Consider the following 21,002-nt stretch of genomic DNA (forward strand, 5'->3'; position numbering starts at 1 on the left):
TATTACTCCAGTTTAACTTCCTAAAACTCTGCAGAATCGCCGTGAATAATTTCGGTGAAATGGTGTCACCTGCCTTACACCTCGGCCAATTCTGAATTTTCCGTGCTCTTATGAAGTTTTATACATGAAGTAGCATTTTGTACACATATCGAATTGTGTTGGAGTACCTTGAGTCTACTCTACATTCGTCTAATGCGTCCAATATCGACCATGTTTCCACTGAATCGAAAGCTTTTCGAAGTCTATGAACTATGTCGATGTTGTATTCACGACACTTCTCAATAAGCGTTCTCATCACCTGCAAATGGTCGTTTGTGCTGAAACCAGATCTGAAAGCAGCTTGTTCAACAGGTTGGTAGAAGTCGAACTTGTTAGTGTTCCTCTTCGTAATGATTTTCATAAACAACTTGTAGAGTGTTGACAATAGGCTTATGGGTCGGTAATTTTCCAGCTTTGTTATGTCTCCTTTTATGCAGCAATGTAATTACCGCATTTTCCCAGGCTTCTGGTACTTCTTCCCATTGGAGACATTGATTAAACAAAGCCGTGATTGCCTTTAATAAGGAGTCTCCACCTAGTTTAATGGCTTCCACTGGAACACCATTCTCCGGGAGACTTTTTGTTTTTCATCTCGGCTACTGCGGCTTGACTTCATCAACAGTTATGTCGGGCATATCTCCGATCCCACGTTTCTTATTATTGGTCTATCTTCGGTTTCTTCCGTTGGACTCTGTCTTGCTGAAGAAACAAATTCTCATAAAATTCTGTTGCAATGTTTAATATCGCATTTCGATCCGTTTGGATCGTTCCTGTTTTGTCTCGTAATTTGAAGATTTCTTTTTGGCGTTTGTCATTTTTCCGTAGGACTTTCATATTGCAGTTAGCTTCAATTATGTTTGAGCCAATTGGACATTATTTTCTTTCATCTGATCTCCTTGCTTTGTTGATACTTTTAGACAGGTTCCGGTATTCCACCGAATCTCGTCCTCCGTTTTTACCAACTCTGCTCTGCTTGCGATCAGTTCTCTGCTGAGTTTTGATTCTTTCCCTTGGACGGATTTGCATTTGGATTTCATGAAACCCATTATTGTATCGACGATTTTGGTATTCAATTCGTCCAATGTTTCACATTGATTGTTGACGTTATCTAATTCGGCAGTCATTTTCGTAGCAAATTCTTCATTTTGTGTAAAGCCGTTGTACGTCAATCCTTTCACTTTTCTGAACTAGTTGTGATCTTTGAAATCTGGTATTTAACGTGACTCTTGCACGAACCATTCGGTGATCACTACCGTTGAAAAATTGTTTAGGACCGTAACGTTCTTAACGGTTGACTTACAGCCAGTTATGATGTAATCGATCTCATTTTCGTTACACCATCTGCACTAGCCCAAGTCCATTTCCGTTGAGGCTTTCCTGCAAAAATGAATTCATTGCGTACAAATTGTGTTGCTGTAAGAAGTTGAGTAAAGTATTTCCACGCTCATTTCTTTGGTCGTTGCTAAAACTACCAACAGAAACTTCGGAGTCTTCTTCTCGTTTTCCCAGCTTCGCATTGAAATCACCGATTAGATATTGGTAATGTGAAGGGTTTTCGTCCAGAGCTTTCTCGACATCTTCATAGAATCTTTCTACTTCTTCGTCATCAGGTGACGTGGGTGCGTAAACCTGAATTAATTTGACACTGTATCTGTTATTTATCTTCAGGCTTACGTATATCACTCGATCGGATATGCTTTTCGTGAATTATGCGATCCACCACCGCTTGTTTATGAACAATGACACCGTGCATCAGCATCTGACTGTCACTTCCTCGGTAGAAGAATGTATGCCCTGATTGTAATTTCAGGCATTCCTCTCCAGGTTTTCTCACTTCGCACTCCCACAACATCCCATTTTATCTTTTCTAGCTCTTCTTCCATTTCTTGCATTTTGTCTTGACGACAATGTTCTGGCATTATATGTGGCAATGTATAATTCGTTATGGCTTCGTTTGAAGGTTTTAGCATTAAAACACCACGCTTGCTACTGCGGGTTGGTGAGTATGAAAGCTTTACTTGCTCGCCCCCGGTAATCCTCGAGCTCTGACCCGCACATTTCTGCACGTTCCGGGAACCGTGCCTATCAAAGTGCACAGTGCCCGACGGGGGTGTTACTCTTTTGAACATTCTTTTCCATAAAGCTTTGCCCATTCTTTTGAACCTATCTGAGCAAAGGTTATTCGTCCTTTAAAGCTTAACCTAGTAGCTAATAAGAATTCTGGGATCGTTCTATCCTTTGGCTTCCTGATCGTGTTGTTCACCTCAACGTTGGTCCCTTAACCCCAATTCTTTCGGCTTCCAGCTCACGATTCATTCAACCTTAAGATTGATCTATCTAATCCTATCTTATTACTGCTACGTCCTCGTTAACTTCATTCCCTCCACTCTTTTCAAACTGGCTTGGGACAGTCTTTGGCGGTGTTCGCTATGATTTAATAAAACTCCACTTAGCTGTGGTAGATCTCCGCTGAATTATTTCAGCGAAGGTTTGTGAAAGCTCAGCGAAAAATTATTAGAGCTCAGCGGAGATTTGTTAAAGCTCAGCGGAGAATTATAAGAACTCAGCCGATATTTTTATTCAAAGAGGTGGCATAATTAGACTTAGCGAAGTCTTGTTAGCTTACTAAAGAATTGTGAAATCTGAACGAACATTTATTTACGCTCTTTGCAGTCTTACGAAAGGTACAAATGTAATAAATACTCTTATCGTTGAAAGAATGTCCGCTGAACTTTTGTAAAACTTTAAAAAACGGTCGGTGAACATTATTAATTTTATACGCTACCTTTTGTCAACTGTTTGATGATTTTTATAAAATGTCCGTCACTTTTTGAAAGAAAATATTTTACCGCCGAATTGAATACAGCAAACATTTATTCCAGTACTTATAATAGCAGAGTGTCACAGTTGTATCGAAATATTTTCTGTGTTTTTGCATCGAGTAAAAAGTGTTTAGTGTTCAAATATGCCTTGGCGACCTAAAGAGACAATGCCCGAATATTGAAAGCGTAATAGGTGAGTTTCTTTGAATTTTTTCGGTGAATTTTTGTGATAAAATTTTCCATACATTTTCGGGAAACTGTCATGTCATTTCTCAATGACGGGCCTTAAACTCCCAAGTTGACGCTAGGGGCTATTGGGGTAGCAGTGATTTTCGTTTTGAATGCCTTGAAAGATAAATCTTCAAATGTTATATTTTAGTTGGTTTTTTAACACTATTTTTCTTTCTTCTTCTTCTTAATCAGGCCTGTTGATATCCACTGATGGATGTAGGCCTCCCCTTTTGTCTTCCATTTCTGAACGATCCATTGCCATTTGCTGCCAGTTCGTCCCCACCATTCGCTTGATCGAGTTCGTCCATCTTTCTGGTGGTCTGCCCAATGGTCGTGTCATTGGTGGTCTCCAGTTCATTGAGGCTCTGGTCCAACGTTCGTCTGTCATTCTCGCAATGTGTCCTGCCCAATTCCACTTCACAGATTGTTGAATCCTGAACGTAGAGTGTTTTCACTCTACAAATATAAATAATCAAAGGGTGCAAATTAAATTAAAATTGTCAAGTAGCCTAGCATTGGCCTATAAATACGTTGTATTGTACCGAAATAAATTCAGAACAAATACAGAGCTTGAACGGGCAACATGCCCTAAATGAGTGTTTGTTTTCAATAGTAGTCCTACTGGCGCTTTCGAGCTGGGGAGAATATCCCACCAGTATAGTAGTAGAACTAGTAGAGTGACCGGAGTAGAATTTATGCAATCGGCTGGTAGCCTTTTGCACTGGATTCAACAGAGATTCTATCCTTTCCATCACGTCTTAGACTTTCGTTTGTTGCCGAATTCACTGATTCGTCATTTTATCTCTAAGCGAAATCCCAAGCATACTCCGTTCCATTACTCTTTGTGCTACTCTGAGCTTGTTTTCCGATGCTTTCGTTAGTGTTAACGTTTCTGCTCCATACGTCAGCACCGGTAGGACACATTTGTGTTCATTTTGCTTTTAAAAATCATCCTAAGTTTTCCGAATCTGCCCATGCAGTACCAATCCTTCTTTTGACCTCTGCTGTTTGATTGTCTAGACCAAGTTTTAACTTGTGGCCAAGATACACATAGTTGTCGACTGTCATCAGCGATGTTTGTCATGATTGTTGACTTCGATAGAGACCGACTTTGCCCGATTCTTCGTTCAGCTGTTGTAACTTGACTTGTTCTTGGTCCCAGGTCCGTTGCTATCAAACCAATATCATCTGCGAATCGTAGATGACTCAAGTATTTTCCGTTAATGTTTATTCCCATCCGACTCCAATCCAATTTTTTTTAAATACTTTCTAGAGTTAATGTAAACAATTTCGGTGAGATTGTGTCTCCTTGTCTTACACCTCTTCCTATTTTGAAATTAGCCGTGTTTTCATGTAACTTTATGCACGACGTAGCATTTTCATACACATACTTGATCGTGTTGGAATACCTCGAGTCCACTCTACATTCGTCCAATGACTCCAATATTGACCACGTTTCGACCGAATCAAACGCTTTTCATAGTCTTTGAATATCAAGATTATGGGAATCTTGTTTTCCTTGCATTTCTCAATCAGTGTTCTCATCACCTGCAAATGATCATTTGTGCTAAGCCCGGATCTGAATCTGCTTGACAGTTTTACATTTTTTTTCTTCCATAAAATAACCAGACGGACCAGTTGAGTGGACTTCCGGCTGAGTCTCAACAGAACTTAGACATTTTGTAAAAACCGCTACATCCTAATGGCTATACATTAGCGCATAGGCTTGCGTGGACTAAATTTTTGTGCCGTCCCACGAAAGCTAAGGCTACTTTTAAACAAAAAAAAACCTCGTCCGCGCAACGGCTTCATGTCAGTTTCAGAAAAAAATCTTCAGCGCCCGCCGGATTCCTGTTAGTTTTCTAAAAAGTTTTTGTCCACAACTGTTTCGGTTTCGACTTAGGTAGCCTAAGTAAATCTTATGTAAAACTCATGATATTTAACAACAAACTTTGATTTTTCTAATGCGTGTCATTTGTGAAAATTTTACGTCTGAAAAGTTTTGGTCGTCTACACTATGCTCACCAGAAAAATTAATACCCGAATATGAGCCCGATAAATATTGGCCCGTGGTTAGTCTTTGTGGACAGGTATGATGCATTGTATTGGTGTGATTACCAAAAAAAAACTGTTTGAAATATCAAATACATGAGTTTAGCTTCGTCAAGACAAAAAATGCAAGAAATGGAAGAAGAGCTAGAAAAGATAAAATGGGATGTTGTGGGAGTGAGCGAAGTGAGAAAACCTGGAGAGGAATGCCTGAAATTACAATCAGGGCATACATTCTTTTACCGAGGAAGTGACAGTCAGATGCTGATGCACGGTGTCGGATTGTTCATAAACAAGCGGTGGTCGGATCGCATAATTCACCCGAAAAGCATATCCGATCGAGTGATATACGTAAGCCTGAAGATAAATAACAGATACAGTGTCAAATTAATTCAGGTTTACGCACCCACGTCCACCCATGATGACGAAGAAGTAGAAAGATTCTATGAAGATGTCGAGAAAGCTCTGGACGAAAACCCATCACATTACCAATATCTAATCGGTGATTTCAATGCGAAGCTGGGAAAACGAGAAGAAGACTCCGAAGTTTCTGTTGGTAGTTTTAGCAACGACCAAAGAAATGAGCGTGGAAATACTTTACTCAACTTCTTACAGCAACACAATTTGTACGCAATGAATTCATTTTTTGCAGGAAAGCCTCAACGGAAATGGACTTGGGCTAGTGCAGATGGTGTAACGAAAAATGAGATCGATTACATCATAACTGGCTGTAAGTCAACCGTTAAGAACGTTACGGTCCTAAACAATTTTTCAACAGGAAGTGATCACCGAATGGTTCGTGCAAGAGTCACGTTAAATACCAGATTTCAAAGATCACAACTAGTTCAAAAAAGTGAAAGGATTGACGTACAACGGCTTTACACACAAAATGAAGAATTTGCTACGAAAATGACTGCCGAATTAGATAACGTCAACAATCAATGTGAAACATTGGACGAATTGAATACCAAAATCGTCGATACAATAATGGGTTTCATGAAATCCAAATGCAAATCCGTCCAAGGGAAAGAATCGAAACTCAACAGAGAAACATTAGACCTGATCGCAAGCAGAGCAGAGTTGGTAAAAAACGGAGGACGAGATTCGGTGGAATACCGGAACCTGTCTAAAAGTATCAACAAAGCAAGGAGATCAGATGAAAGAAAATATAATGTCCAATTGGCTCAAAACATAATTGAAGCTAACTGCAATATGAAAGTCCTACGGAGAAAAATGACAAACGCCAAAAAAGAAATCTTCAAATTACGAGACAAAACAGGAACGATCCAAACGGATCGAAATGTGACATTAAACATTGCAACAGAATTTTATGAGAATTTGTTTTCTTCAGCAAGACAGAGCCCAACGGAAGAAACCGAAGATAGACCAATAATAAGAAACGTGGGATCGGAGGATATGCCCGACATAACTGTTGATGAAGTCAAAGCTGCAGTAGCCAAGATGAAAAACAAAAAGTCTCCCGGAGAAGATGGTGTTCCAGTGGAAGCCATTAAACTAGGTGGAGACTCCTTATTAAAGGCAATCACGGCTTTGTTTAATCAATGTCTCCAATGGGAAGAAGTACCAGAAGCCTGGGAAAATGCGGTAATTACATTGCTGCATAAAAAAGGAGACATAACAAAGCTGGAAAATTACCGACCCATAAGCCTATTGTCAACACTCTACAAGTTGTTTATGAAAATCATTACGAAGAGGAACACTAACAAGTTCGACTTCTACCAACCTGTTGAACAAGCTGCTTTCAGATCTGGTTTCAGCACAAACGACCATTTGCAGGTGATGAGAACGCTTATTGAGAAGTGTCGTGAATACAACATCGACATAGTCTTGCTATTCATAGACTTCGAAAAAGCTTTCGATTCAGTGGAAACATGGTCGATATTGGACGCATAAGACGAATGTAGAGTAGACTCAAGGTACTCCAACACAATTCGATATGTGTACAAAAATGCTACTTCATGTATAAAACTTCATAGGAGCACGGAGAAATTCAGAATTGTAATTGTAATTCAGTAAAATGGGAATAAATATAAATGGAGAGTACCTGAGCAATCTCCGCTTCGCTGATGACATTGTACCGATAGCAGCGAATCTAGGTCAGGCTCAGCTTATGCTACAACAGTTAAGTGAAGAGGCGAGCAAAGTTGGCCTCAAGATGAACTTATCGAAAACAAAAGTCATGACCAACATCGGGGACGATAGAGAAATAAAAATTGGTGACACTGTCATTGAACGAGTCGACAGCTATGTATATCTAGGACATAAACTGAAGTTAGGTCTGGACAACCAAACTGCAGAAATAAGACGTAGGATTGGTCTTGCATGGGCAGCGTTCGGAAAACTCGGACTAATTTTCAAAAGCAAAATGAATAATAGTCTGAAACGCAAAGTCTTCGACACTTGTGTCCTTCCAGTGCTCACTTATGGAGCGGAAACGTTAACTTTAACAAAAGCATCCGAAGATAAATTGAGAGTGACACAAAGAGCCATGGAACGGAGTATGCTTGGAATAACACTCAGAGACAGAATGACGAATCAATGGATTCGACAACAAACCAGGGTCGTTGATGTCATGGAAAGAATAGCATCTCTGAAATGGAGCTGGGCGGGACATATTGCAAGAAGGACAGACGAACGTTGGACCAAAAAGATCATGAACTGGCGACCATATAAAGGACGAGAGATGGACAAACGGAATTAAGAATATTGCAGGTACAAACTGGCAGCAAATGGCAATGGATCGTACGAAATGGAAAGAAGTTGGAGAGGCCTACATCCAGCAGTGGATAGAAACAGGCTGAAAAAGAAGAAGAAGAAGAAGTATAGGCAAATACTATTCGTAAATTAATTGTAACGATTGTCAGTAAATGAAGAATTAGTTGTAATTCCTGCCGATTAGGGAATGTGACCGGGAAATTAAAAACCGGGAAAAACCGGTTAACCGGTTTACCATTTCCCGGGATTTTTTTTTCATTTACCGGTTAACCGACCTGCAAAAATTGAATGATTTTTACATTTTTCCTTTGCAATAATACCTTGAATTGAATTATTCTTCTAGTTGCATTACAGCATTACATCTGATTTGAACTCGTTGTGAACATTTTCATCACATTTTCATCGTAAATTGCACCTCAAGATCAGCCCTAGACTGAGAAAAAAGGATCAGTTTATTTTGCGTTGCTGAGCTGGACAATCATGCTGTAATTTCTATTGTAATTGAATTTTCTTCTTCTTCTTCTTCTTTTTCAGCCTGTTTCTATCCACTGCTGGATGTAGGCCTCTCCAACTTCTTTCCATTTCGTACGATCCATTGCCATTTGCTGCCAGTTTGTACCTGCAATATTCTTAATTCCGTTTGTCCATCTCTCTGGTGGTCTACCTATAGCTCGTCTTTTATATGGTCGCCAGTTCATGATCTTTTTGGTCCAACGTTCGTCTGTCCTTCTTGCAATATGTCCCGCCCAGCTCCATTTCAGAGATGCTATTCTTTCCATGACATCAACGACCTTGGTTTGTTGTCGAATCCATTGATTCGTCATTCTGTCTCTGAGTGTTATTCCAAGCATACTCCGTTCCATGGCTCTTTGTGTCACTCTCAATTTATCTTCGGATGCTTTTGTTAAAGTTAACGTTTCCGCTCCATAAGTGAGCACTGGAAGGACACAAGTGTCGAAAACTTTGCGTTTCAGACTATTATTCATTTTGCTTTTGAAAATTAGTCTGAGTTTTCCGAACGCTGCCCATGCAAGACCAATCCTACGTCTTATTTCTGCAGTTTGGTTGTCCAGACCTAACTTCAGTTTATGTCCTAGATATACATAGCTGTCGACTCGTTCAATGACAGTGTCACCAATTTTGATTTCTCTATCGTCCCCGATGTTGGTCATGACTTTTGTTTTCGATAAGTTCATCTTGAGGCCAACTTTGCTCGCCTCTTCACTTAACTGTTGTAGCATAAGCTGAGCCTGACCTAGATTCGCTGCTATCGGTACAATGTCATCAGCGAAGCGGAGATTGCTCAGGTACTCTCCATTTATCTTTATTCCCATTTTACTCCAGTTTAACTTCCTAAAAATACTCTGCAGAATCGCCGTGAATAATTTCGGTGAAATGGTGTCACCCTGCCTTACACCTCGGCCAATTCTGAATTTCTCCGTGCTCTTATGAAGTTTTATACATGAAGTAGCATTTTTGTACACATATCGAATTGTGTTGGAGTACCTTGAGTCTACTCTACATTCGTCTAATGCGTCCAATATCGACCATGTTTCCACTGAATCGAAAGCTTTTTCGAAGTCTATGAATAGCAAGACTATGTCGATGTTGTATTCACGACACTTCTCAATAAGCGTTCTCATCACCTGCAAATGGTCGTTTGTGCTGAAACCAGATCTGAAAGCAGCTTGTTCAACAGGTTGGTAGAAGTCGAACTTGTTAGTGTTCCTCTTCGTAATGATTTTCATAAACAACTTGTAGAGTGTTGACAATAGGCTTATGGGTCGGTAATTTTCCAGCTTTGTTATATCTCCTTTTTTATGCAGCAATGTAATTACCGCATTTTCCCAGGCTTCTGGTACTTCTTCCCATTGGAGACATTGATTAAACAAAGCCGTGATTGCCTTTAATAATGAGTCTCCACCTAGTTTAATGGCTTCCACTGGAACACCATCTTCTCCGGGAGACTTTTTGTTTTTCATCTCGGCTACTGCAGCTTTGACTTCATCAACAGTTATGTCGGGCATATCCTCCGATCCCACGTTTCTTATTATTGGTCTATCTTCGGTTTCTTCCGTTGGGCTCTGTCTTGCTGAAGAAAACAAATTCTCATAAAATTCTGTTGCAATGTTTAATATCGCATTTCGATCCGTTTGGATCGTTCCTGTTTTGTCTCGTAATTTGAAGATTTCTTTTTTGGCGTTTGTCATTTTTCTCCGTATTACTTTCATATTGCAGTTAGCTTCAATTATGTTTTGAGCCAATTGGACATTATATTTTCTTTCATCTGATCTCCTTGCTCTGTTGATACTTGTAGACAGGTTCCGGTATTCCACCGAATCTCGTCCTCCGTTTTTTACCAACTCTGCTCTGCTTGCGATCAGGTCTAATGTTTCTCTGCTGAGTTTTGATTCTTTCCCTTGGACGGATTTGCATTTGGATTTCATGAAACCCATTATTGTATCGACGATTTTGGTATTCAATTCGTCCAATGTTTCACATTGATTGTTGACGTTATCTAATTCGGCAGTCATTTTCGTAGCAAATTCTTCATTTTGTGTGTAAAGCCGTTGTACGTCAATCCTTTCACTTTTCTGAACTAGTTGTGATCTTTGAAATCTGGTATTTAACGTGACTCTTGCACGAACCATTCGGTGATCACTACCGGTTGAAAAATTGTTTAGGACCGTAACGTTCTTAACGGTTGACTTACAGCCAGTTATGATGTAATCGATCTCATTTTTCGTTACACCATCTGCACTAGCCCAAGTCCATTTCCGTTGAGGCTTTCCTGCATAAAATGAATTCATTGCGTACAAATTGTGTTGCTGTAAGAAGTTGAGTAAAGTATTTCCACGCTCATTTCTTTGGTCGTTGCTAAAACTACCAACAGAAACTTCGGAGTCTTCTTCTCGTTTTCCCAGCTTCGCATTGAAATCACCGATTAGATATTGGTAATGTGAAGGGTTTTCGTCCAGAGCTTTCTCGACATCTTCATAGAATCTTTCTACTTCTTCGTCATCATGTGTGGACGTGGGTGCGTAAACCTGAATTAATTTGACACTGTATCTGTTATTTATCTTCAGGCTTACGTATATCACTCGATCGGATATGCTTTTCGTGTGAATTATGCGATCCGACCACCGCTTGTTTATGAACAATCCGACACCGTGCATCAGCATCTGACTGTCACTTCCTCGGTAGAAGAATGTATGCCCTGATTGTAATTTCAGGAATTCCTCTCCAGGTTTTCTCACTTCGCTCACTCCCACAACATCCCATTTTATCTTTTCTAGCTCTTCTTCCATTTCTTGCATTTTTTGTCTTGACGACAATGTTCTGGCATTATATGTGGCAATGTATAATTCGTTATGGCTTCGTTTGAAGGTTTTTAGCATTAAAACACCACGCTTGCTACTGCGGGTTGGTGAGTATGAAAGCTTTACTTTGCTCGCCCCCGGTAATCCTCGAGCTCTGACCCGCACATTTCTGCACGTTCCGGGACCACAGTGCCTATCAAAGTGCACAGTGCCCGACGGGGTAGTGTTACTCTCTTTGAACATTCTTTTCCATAAAGCTTTGCCCATTCTTTTGAACCTATCTGAGCAAAAGGTTATTCGTCCTTTAAAAGCTTAACCTAGTAGCTAATAAGAATTCTGGGATCGTTCTATCCTTTGGCTTCCTGATCGTGTTGTTTCACCTCAACGTTGGTCCCTTAACCCCAATTCTTTCGGCTTCCAGCTCACGATTCATTCAACCTTAAGATTGATCTATCTAATCCTATCTTATCTACTGCTACGTCCTCGTTAAACTTCATTCCCTCCACTCTTTTTCAAACTGGCTTGGGACAGTCTTTGGCGGTGTTGAATAGAATTGAATTTTCACCACAGTCCAAACAAAAGAAAATGCAGCATAATTATCGATCTGAGCAACGCAAAATATATCATTTGTACTTAGCCTTAAGTTTGCAACTCTGAAATTGATGTTCTTTAAAGTCTACAGAATTCGAAGTTTAGAAGATCGTGTTACTCAATTTTGAAACTAGTTCACACGATCGATTTCCGATATTTCTGTTGAAATATGTAGATATGAAATTCTTTATCATCCTGAAAAATGCAAATAAAGGAACGGTAAACTCATTTCTGAAGGGCTTCGCGAGCACAATAAGCCACTTAGTAGGGGTAGGATAAAAGCATTTGTCATCGGTGCAAGTTACAAACTCCCAACTCATCCAAAAAAATGTCTAAACGAGTACAGAATGTACTATTCATTTCCCGGGAAATTTTTTCTCATTTACAGTTTTTCCCGTTTCCCGGTTTTTCAAAATCGACGGTAAATGCATTCCCTACTGCCGATCTCATTGTTTATAGAATTTTATTGCTTGCCACATGCGAAAATTGATTCATACATATCAATTTGTCCCCCACGAAAATGGTCGATTCACTGAGGGATATTTGCGTGACACTTTCGTCAGGGAATCTCTATTTTCGCAGGGTGCTCGAGTCATTCATGTAAAATCAGTTTTCGTCGGGTGCAGCCATATGAAGGTGAATGCGTCATCTGAAATATTTTATGCTTTTTAACGTGAAGACGGGAATAATTATTGATGTTTTGTGTTTTTGGACAATTATTTTGCAGTGGCGAGAGTTCAGTGTGGCAAAAGAATTTCAATTCATAAAAAGAAAAATCACAAAACTGAAAGCGTCACCCATCTTTGTTCTAGCAATAATTTCAATGTTTGTTATGAACACACATAGCGAGCACTTTTAGTTGCGTATTTTTCACTTAAATTCGAAAACACTTTACACATTGATTAATTTTAGACACAATTCATTTTACTTCACTGCAAACTTTTTCGTCTAAATAACAAAAACAACAAAATCATTGCTTAGAATGTATTATCATGGTACGGAATAACAATTCAATGACAACATGGCACCTGCTATGGTGTGATCACTTCGATCACTTTCGGTACGGTTGGTACTGCTGTACCAATACCAATATTTTCGGGATATTTTATGAAGAAGTATGAGCCGATTTCGGCTGTGTACTGGTTTTATAGTGCCGAAAAAATTTCTATTTGTTTTGTTGATTTTGTCTACAGATATAGTTGTTTTCAAATCAGCTTTTGTTGCTATTTATAGAAATTGATATGTAAGAATCAATTTTCGCATGGGCAAGCAATAAAATAGAATACAGTGCACCCTGCTGCAATGATTCATTACATGGTGGAACAATTTTGAAACTCGCAACTCACGCGTGTGTGTTTAAGCGCCTCGGTTTGAAAACTGTTATTTTGACGCGGGTAGTTACATACCTCGCCTTCGGCTCGGATATGCAAACTCTACCCTTGTCAAAATAACAGTTTTCAAACCTTGGCGCTTAAACACACACTTGTGAGTTGCTCGTATCTCAAAATTGTTCCCCCATGTAATGAATCATTTTCGCAGGGTGCACTGTAACCTACTATTAAAGCTCTCATTCGACTTGAGAACAGTAAACACATACATCTACAAACGGATCGTTTTTACTACAGTCACCGGTGCTGTTAGAAGCTTAGTAAGGGAAACGCCAGGTCGTAACGAAGTATTTCAAGGCGAGTACTGTATAACATTCACTTCGAAGCCCGCGCAACTTTCATATTCATACTGGGACTATTATTATAGCTTAACGAAGGAACATATGCGCGATCAGCGTGATCTATGGGTTAGTTTTTTTTCCCACTTTATAGGGTTTATTTTAACATTTAAATTTTATAAGTTACAATCGTTTGTCACATAATTAAATATAAAAAATTTCATTTAAACTGTCTGATTTTGGAAGGGTGCCTAAAATACATTCGTAATTTCCTCTTTGAATATCAAGAGATAATCTTTGTATGAAAAAATGTCTTGATCTGTTGTCACCTGAAGTTTCGATCAATTTGCGACCAATTTTTTGGATGAGTTTTATTGTTGGGTTGGTCTGTAAATGAGAAACACAATAAGTAATTTAATTGTTAGCATATAAGCAAATAGCATATAAGCGGTTGCTTTACTGGGCTTCCTTCTCTTTTTTTATATAACCGTTGATCGGTGAACACTCAAAATTGTAGCCAAAGATTATAAGCAATAAATTCGATAAGTAAAATAAACCAATGAATTTATACATGGACGCATGGATGCGGGTGGTGGGATGTCTTCGTTCCTTTCTTTTCGTTCGTTCTCGTTGAGTCGTAATTTAGCGCAAAAAACGATAACATTTGTTGTCCGATCGACGAGAAGAAGTCTGATGCGACGATTATTGTTCATCCACCAGATACACCAGTTTGTCTACCAGCTAAACCAATGAAACCAAACAGGGATCGCTGTTTTGTCTAAGATTTCATAGATAGCCATGATTACTTGGCGTTGCAACGGTTTACTTTATTACAAGATTTGTCTTGCACCTTACGTATTAAGGTAGAAGGTTTTTCATCATTTAGAGAAAGATCGGAAAAATGAGTTTTAAGCTTTTGACGATATGATTCTGTGAACTCATTAATTAATCAATTTTTAAGAATCTAAAATTTGCGGCCGGATTTTTTACTGACAGCCGTAGTATCAGTGTCTAGTTTGGCAACAAGCTGCAGGGATTCCACGCACTCACTTTTCCCACTTTTTAACTTAACGAACTTTATTATTCAAAAAAATACAAACTACGAATATAATAATAATATTTCACTTGCAGTAAGTGTTTAGCCTAAGGAGTTTATAATTAAAGTTTGCTGGTTTACGGCTTTTCAACTTAATTCAGCGTTAATGTGTTAGTTATTTATATAAATGGCGACTGACGAGCGAGAGGGCGAAAGGAAAACTAGACAAAAACCTTTTCTAATACTTGACTTAACTTCCCACTTTTTACAACTAATTTCAACATGTGAAAAAGTGAGCAACTATTTCCTCGATTTCTAACTTTTTTCAACTATTTTCAGTCCGTTCACTCACTTGGAAACCATGCTAGATTTGTGAAAGTTCGCCTGCGGCGCTCGAAACTCTCCTTTTTTTCTAGTCTTGTACATTACCTCTGTACTTAGTGTACGCAGAAACTTTGCGTCGACTCCAATCTACTTTTTGATTCCACCACGAGCTTGTACCATTGCTTGAGTCATTCAAACAGAACGCACGCTTATTATGGTGGAGGGATCTGATCAGAGCTTCAAAGCTGTCAGGTGAGTTACAGGCAAGGTTGTACTCGCTAATGACTTTTTTTAGCGACGCTAACGCTAACGCTAATTTTAAAAAATGTTAGCGTCGCTAAATGATTTCGCTAATAGGAATGATATTAGCGGTCGCTACTAGCGATTGCTAGCCGTCCGCTAATATGTGAAACTTACACGAAAAAAAATAATTAAAAACAAAGAAAATTATTTATTTTTTCAAATCTATCTTAAGTACGGGCAATAGCTGACCGGTTGAGAAAATATCTAGCTAAATGAGCTTGTATATTCAAAACGCTTTGGTCGATACAAGTTTTTTCTTGGTGCAAAACGTGCAAAACAAAGATGATTGTGTTTTTTATCGAAAATAAACTTCATCTCATAATTTCAAATAATATTTTCGCGTGGAATACGTAAATTTAACAGCTCTGCACTTGATCCAGTGGCTAAGAAAGTTGCAAATTTTCCAATATTTTTTAACATATTTAGACCTAACACAGCCAAAAACACTTATTTTGCACTCTATGCCTCTTATTCAGTTAAGATAATCACAGGAAAAACAAGTAAAAATTAATTTAATTTTCACCAATAATTGTAAACAAAAATCCAGTGGTAAACGGTAAAACTCAATGAGTAAACTCAATAGATGGGTGAGAAGGGTTTTTAGTTTTTGTTACCACAGCTATCTGATCTGGACGGTGAAACAATAACGTTTGTTCTAAAAGTTTGATTGAAAAGGTTTCTTCCAAGGTGAAATGAAATGTCAAACCGTCATCGATAGAGTCATAACCTCAGCATTATTGACGATGCAATTGTCAAAATAACAAATAAAAATAAGTTGTGGTTACGGTTCTATGGATGACATCGGTTAGTGTTCGGTTCATTTTATTCGGCTTAACCGTTGTTGGAAGTAACCTATTGTAAAAATAAAATCAAAGTTTTTAGCAATTTGTTATCATAAGATAATATTGCGGACTCGAGGCTTACAAGTAAATGTTCAAAGTCGGGGTCACCAATTTGTGGAGGAAATGAAACAGTTTGTTGTCAGTTCGACATCCACAATTGGAATGAATATCTTTTATTCTGCAATCTCATATTTATACAAAAGCGGAGGCAACTTGATTCTACATAATTCAATGACAATCCTTGATGATTGTGTTACCACAAACCGAAGTGGTCGAACTGTTGCTTCTGACGTTGACACGTTTTCCAACATGAAAAGCTAACCAAACGAATGCTCAATGCAGCTCTGAAGATAAGGCCAACTCTTTGTCGATCCAAACAATCAAGCAGCCATCATTCCTGTCATCTGACCTGAAACTAATGGAACAAACGTTGGTCAAATGGTTCCGAGATTACGAGAATAAATTAGTTTTTTTTACCATAGTCCCCGTTTCGTTAAATGATCGACGGTTGCGTTCTTTATTTGCGGCACACCATATCGGCTGTGTTTTCCCCGACCGGTGATCAAGTATAAATGTTGCCACGCCTGACTGTGGTCGACCACCTCCCGAAGCTGACTCACACGACCGTCCAGTAACATGTCGAGGCAACTAGCAACTTCAGCGACCTGTAGTCCATGCATGTCAAAAAATTCTGTGGGAAAAATGAAAAGAAATTTTGTTGCATAAAGAAACGAAAACAAAAAAAATCAATTCAGAAGCACTTACCTTTACCATCCCTTGTGTAGACGTTATGTTCCAACAATAGGGACACTGCGAAGCAATTGCAACGATCCATCTCTGCAACGTTGTATTCAACTAATGTTTGTAGAACCAATCTGCTCTGAAGATCGTCCGCATTTTCAGCTTCTTTTTGATATTTCATCGTCAAACGATAGAAATTTCGTGCCTCGTTCCTGTAAAGTTGGATTGCGTGAGAAAATTTTGCGTAATTCTTGTGTACCGAACTGTGACTCGTGCCAACGCTCGCCAACAGATTAATTGAGATTAATTGCGTGCACAAACCACAATTCGTTGTAATACCACACTTACATCTGTAATCGACGTCATTTTAATTTCACTGCAATTATTTAACCTCAAATGGAACTTGTCAACGACTTGTATCGTTGATGTCTAAAACTGGACTGATTTAAACAAAAGAAACATGGCGATGCAACATGACAAACATAAAAAACTTTCCATTCCAAAATGGCGGAAATTCTGTGAATTTTGAGTTTGTTATGTTGTCTACATTCTGCAGTACTGTGGAGTAAAAACATGTCCGCCAACATAAAAACACCAGTGTATTATCTTCGTGATTGCTGTTGCAGGCACAGATCACTACTTTCGGGTTTCGTTATGTTGCGTAGATGTATTGAATTTGTTTGAAATAAATCACAGCTGTGTTGAGAATTCGCCATTTCTTCAGGAAGTCGTCATTTCTTCTGGAAGTCGTCATTTCTTCTGGAAGTCGCCGTCTCTTCAGGAAATCGCCGTTTCTTCTAGCCGTTTCTTCAGGAAGTCGCCGTTTCTTCATGAAGTCGTCGTTTCTTTCAGAAACGTTCACTTTTGAGACAAAACGGTGGATTATTGAAGAAACAGCGAGAAGAAGCGGCGACTTCCTGAAGAAATTGCGACAAAATATTTTTCTGAAGTTGCTGTTTCATATCAACATTTCTTCAGGAAGTCGTCGTTTCAGAAACGGCGACATTATAAAATTTATGTGTAAAAGAGAGATGTGGAATATGTTAGCTCAACTCAACTCAAGGTTTTCTTGAGATCTCAATCTCAGCTCAAGATTACTTCAATCTCAAGGTGAGTTGAGATTGAGATCTCAAGATTACCAGTGCCTTCAGGGAAAACATAGTTTCGATACATTTCGTAAAAGGATCAGTCTATAAATTATTTATTGATAGAAAGTAGAAAATCGTAAAATAGGTTGTGTTCACTACATATACATCAGTGTTTAAAAACTGCATTGCTACATCATGTTAGGGAATGCATCCTTTTTCGAAATGTAACGAAATACAGGTGCCCAATTATATTATGACTACGGTTGTGGGATTCATTTCTTTTAGATCCTACACACTTCCCACATTCAATTGAACCAACGAATTCAATTTCAATTTTGATTTTGTCGATTGGCATAGGACGTTCTATTTCGGATATAGTTCACTTTTATGCCGTGGGACATCATACAAAAAATGAGTTACGTGTTCACTTTCGGTATTTTTTATATGAAGATGCCGTGGGACAAACTTGAACCATCTCCGAAATGGAACACTCTATTGACATACAAGTAGTTAGTTCCCATTATCTGCTTGTGGTGGCACTATATACTTCGCGTGTCCAAGCAGTTAAAGAAGTACCAGGTAGCGTCAATCAAAATTCTGAAAGAACAGTTTAGATCACATCTGACTTGATCGCAAAGGCAGTAAGCAATTTAGAATGTTTTTTTTTTGTGTGTACTATATGTATTTTACATGCTACATGCGTCGAAAACGGTACTTTTCATGTTTCAAGCACTAGTTACGACGCCCAAAGCATGTAAAATTCATTACATAACTCGGGAAAAAAAGATGAAAAGTCTCGTTTTCGTGTGTTTATTGACCTCGGCTGCGCCTTGGATCAACAAAATTCACACGAAAATTCTACTTTTTATCTATATATCCCTTCTTCTTCTTCTTCTTCTTTTTCAGCCTGTTTCTGTCCACTGCTGGACGTAGGCCTCCCCAATTCTTTTCCATTCCGAACGATTAGTTGCCACTTGTTGCCAATTTTCGCCTGCAATTCTCTTTATACCATTACTCCATCTCTCTGGTGGTCTACCTCTAGGTCGTGTTTTAGGTGGTCTTCTTTAGCAGCGAAACCGAACGGACGTATTTTATACGAGCGAAAAATCGGAAAGGCAGTGTGTAAAGAAACGACGATAAGAGTCGGAGTGCATATAGTGAGAAGTGTGTATAGTGAGGATAAAGTGTTTGAATAATTTTTGAGTGATTGTAGTGTAAATTCAGTGAGTATTTGCGGAAAAGTGCAAAGGAATTGTGACATAACAGCGGTGAGTGTTGAATATTTTGATTATTCTTGGTATATTTGTGGATTGAGCGACTGTGTGAATGGAAGTGGATCCGAGTACGGGAGAGAAGCGGGTTATACAAAATAGCCCGCCGAGTGCCCGTAGGAATCCCAAGAAGAAGGTGAGAGTTGAGGGGGAAAAGCAGACGTCGTCACGTGATGGGTCAGCGACGAGTGTGGCTCGCGCTGCCGATGAACGTAAAGGGGAAGTTTCGGGAAACGACGGAGACAATGAAAGTGACGGTAATTCGGACGTGGACGTTGACGTTAATGGGGATAAGGTGGTTGTCGGGAAAGGTGAGGGACTGGCGGGAGAATTTGCTGATGCGGCGCATGCACTGTCCGAACGGGCACGTGTGCTTGCGTTTACCGACAGGGTGACAAAGAGCGTGGGAAAGGAGATTCTTGATTTCATCGCTGCTTATGACGCAATTGTGGTCCGGCAATCGTTGGCGATCGCCCAACTTGAGGGAAAACTCGAGGGGGTGAATCGCGCCGTGCGCCGCGATACGCAAGTTGCCGAGCGAGTCACCGTGACGCGGCCGGCCAAACCTTTGCCCAGCCCCCCGACGTACGCTGTGGTTGTACGAAGTGCTGCGTCAGGCGACCGTGCGTCGGCGGTTGAATTGCGTAAGCAGGTTGTGGCAATGGGGAAGGAAATTGGACCGGTTAAGGTTAAGTCGATGCGCCCACTTAAAGATGGGGGAGTGGCAGTGATAGCCTCAACTCGCGCTGACGTTGCGAAGATCAAGAAGGCGAAGTTGAGCGCACCGCACTTGCTCATTTGTGGCATGCCGTCTGACAAGACTGACGAGGAAATCGGTCAGACTCTGGGTGGGAATCTCCGGGGGGTGGGTAATGCGGAGCTGAAGCAAATTAGGGTGGTGGGGAAAATTAGGCACGGATTCGACAGTGTAGACGTCATTATCGACGCGCCCAAGAAGGTGCGCGACCGTCTGCTGAGTGAAGGAAGAGTGTATGAAGGATGGATGAGTTACCGTGTGCGTGAACATGATAGCGTGCCGCAATGTTATGGATGTGGTAGTTTCGGGCACATGCTGGCTCGCTGTACGCTGGGCAGATTGTGCCACAACTGTGGAGAATCTGGCCATGCGGTGGCGGCTTGTCCGGGCCTGGCGAGTTGTCGTAACTGCATGCTCCGGGGGCTTCCGGCCACTGGACATAGAGTTTCGTCGATAAGGTGTCCGTGCTACATTAGGGAGTGTGAGCGTCGGCGGAATCGTGTAATTGGGTAATGGCTGACTTTCCACAGATCGTTCAGCTGAACTGTGGTAAGTCATACGTTGCGATGGTTGAGCTTGGTATGAAAATGAGTGAGGAGCGCATTCGGGTGGCTATGATTCAGGAACCGTACGTTTTGCGTGGGGAGGTAAGAGGACTGCCGTCTAGCTTCAGGGTGGTTACTAGTAAAATAGTTAACGGTGGTATTGGAATCAGTGCGATTGTGATAAACGACCCTGAAGCTGATGTGCTTGTCATTGAGGACTGTACCGATGAGTACGGTGTGTGTGTGTTGATCAAAGGTGCCACATGTTGCATGTACGTTGTGTCCGTGTATTGTAGATTTGGTACTGCCCTAGGACCATATCTGCAATACATGGAATGTGTGCGTGTGAAGTGTGGTAATACCTATATGATCATGGGGATGGACGCAAATGCCGTTTCCCCCCTCTGGTTCAGTAAGGGTGAGAACTTGGGAAGGGGAAGGCTGAATGAAGCGAATGGTCTGCTGCTCGAGGAATGGATACTCGAAGGCAGAATGATTGTTATCAATGAACCCTCGGAGTGGTACACGTTTAGTGGGCCGAATGGCTCTAGCGACATTGACGTGACACTGGTAAACGAAGCTGGCGGTAGGTTCGGGTATGAATGGTCTGTGCAGCCTGAATGGGGTGTTAGTGACCATAA

General features: G+C 40.1%; 1 protein-coding gene and 2 long non-coding RNA genes across 3 annotated transcripts; 1 reads left to right on the forward strand and 2 right to left on the reverse strand.

Moving 5' to 3' along the window:
* Nucleotides 1-2,761: 2,761 nt before the first annotated feature.
* On the forward strand, nucleotides 2,762-20,270 carry LOC119084757. Its single transcript, XR_005089137.1, has 3 exons — nucleotides 2,762-2,945; nucleotides 5,950-5,953; nucleotides 20,260-20,270. It is a non-coding gene; the product is annotated as an uncharacterized LOC119084757 (long non-coding RNA).
* On the reverse strand, nucleotides 3,273-19,549 carry LOC119084758. The gene is made up of 3 exons (XR_005089138.1): nucleotides 19,539-19,549; nucleotides 13,082-13,085; nucleotides 3,273-3,412 (listed from the first exon to the last, which is right to left on the reverse strand). It is a non-coding gene; the product is annotated as an uncharacterized LOC119084758 (long non-coding RNA).
* Nucleotides 16,266-16,797, reverse strand: LOC119084756. The gene is made up of 3 exons (XM_037194823.1): nucleotides 16,725-16,797; nucleotides 16,437-16,650; nucleotides 16,266-16,374 (listed from the first exon to the last, which is right to left on the reverse strand). Exons 1-3 carry the CDS (start codon nucleotides 16,792-16,794, stop codon nucleotides 16,293-16,295), a joined length of 366 nt encoding a protein of 121 aa, XP_037050718.1. The 5' UTR covers nucleotides 16,795-16,797; the 3' UTR covers nucleotides 16,266-16,292.
* Nucleotides 20,271-21,002: the final 732 nt, after the last annotated feature.

This window comes from Bradysia coprophila, unplaced genomic scaffold (genome assembly GCF_014529535.1).
Source record: "Bradysia coprophila strain Holo2 unplaced genomic scaffold, BU_Bcop_v1 contig_93, whole genome shotgun sequence".
NCBI classification, from domain to species: domain Eukaryota; kingdom Metazoa; phylum Arthropoda; class Insecta; order Diptera; family Sciaridae; genus Bradysia; species Bradysia coprophila.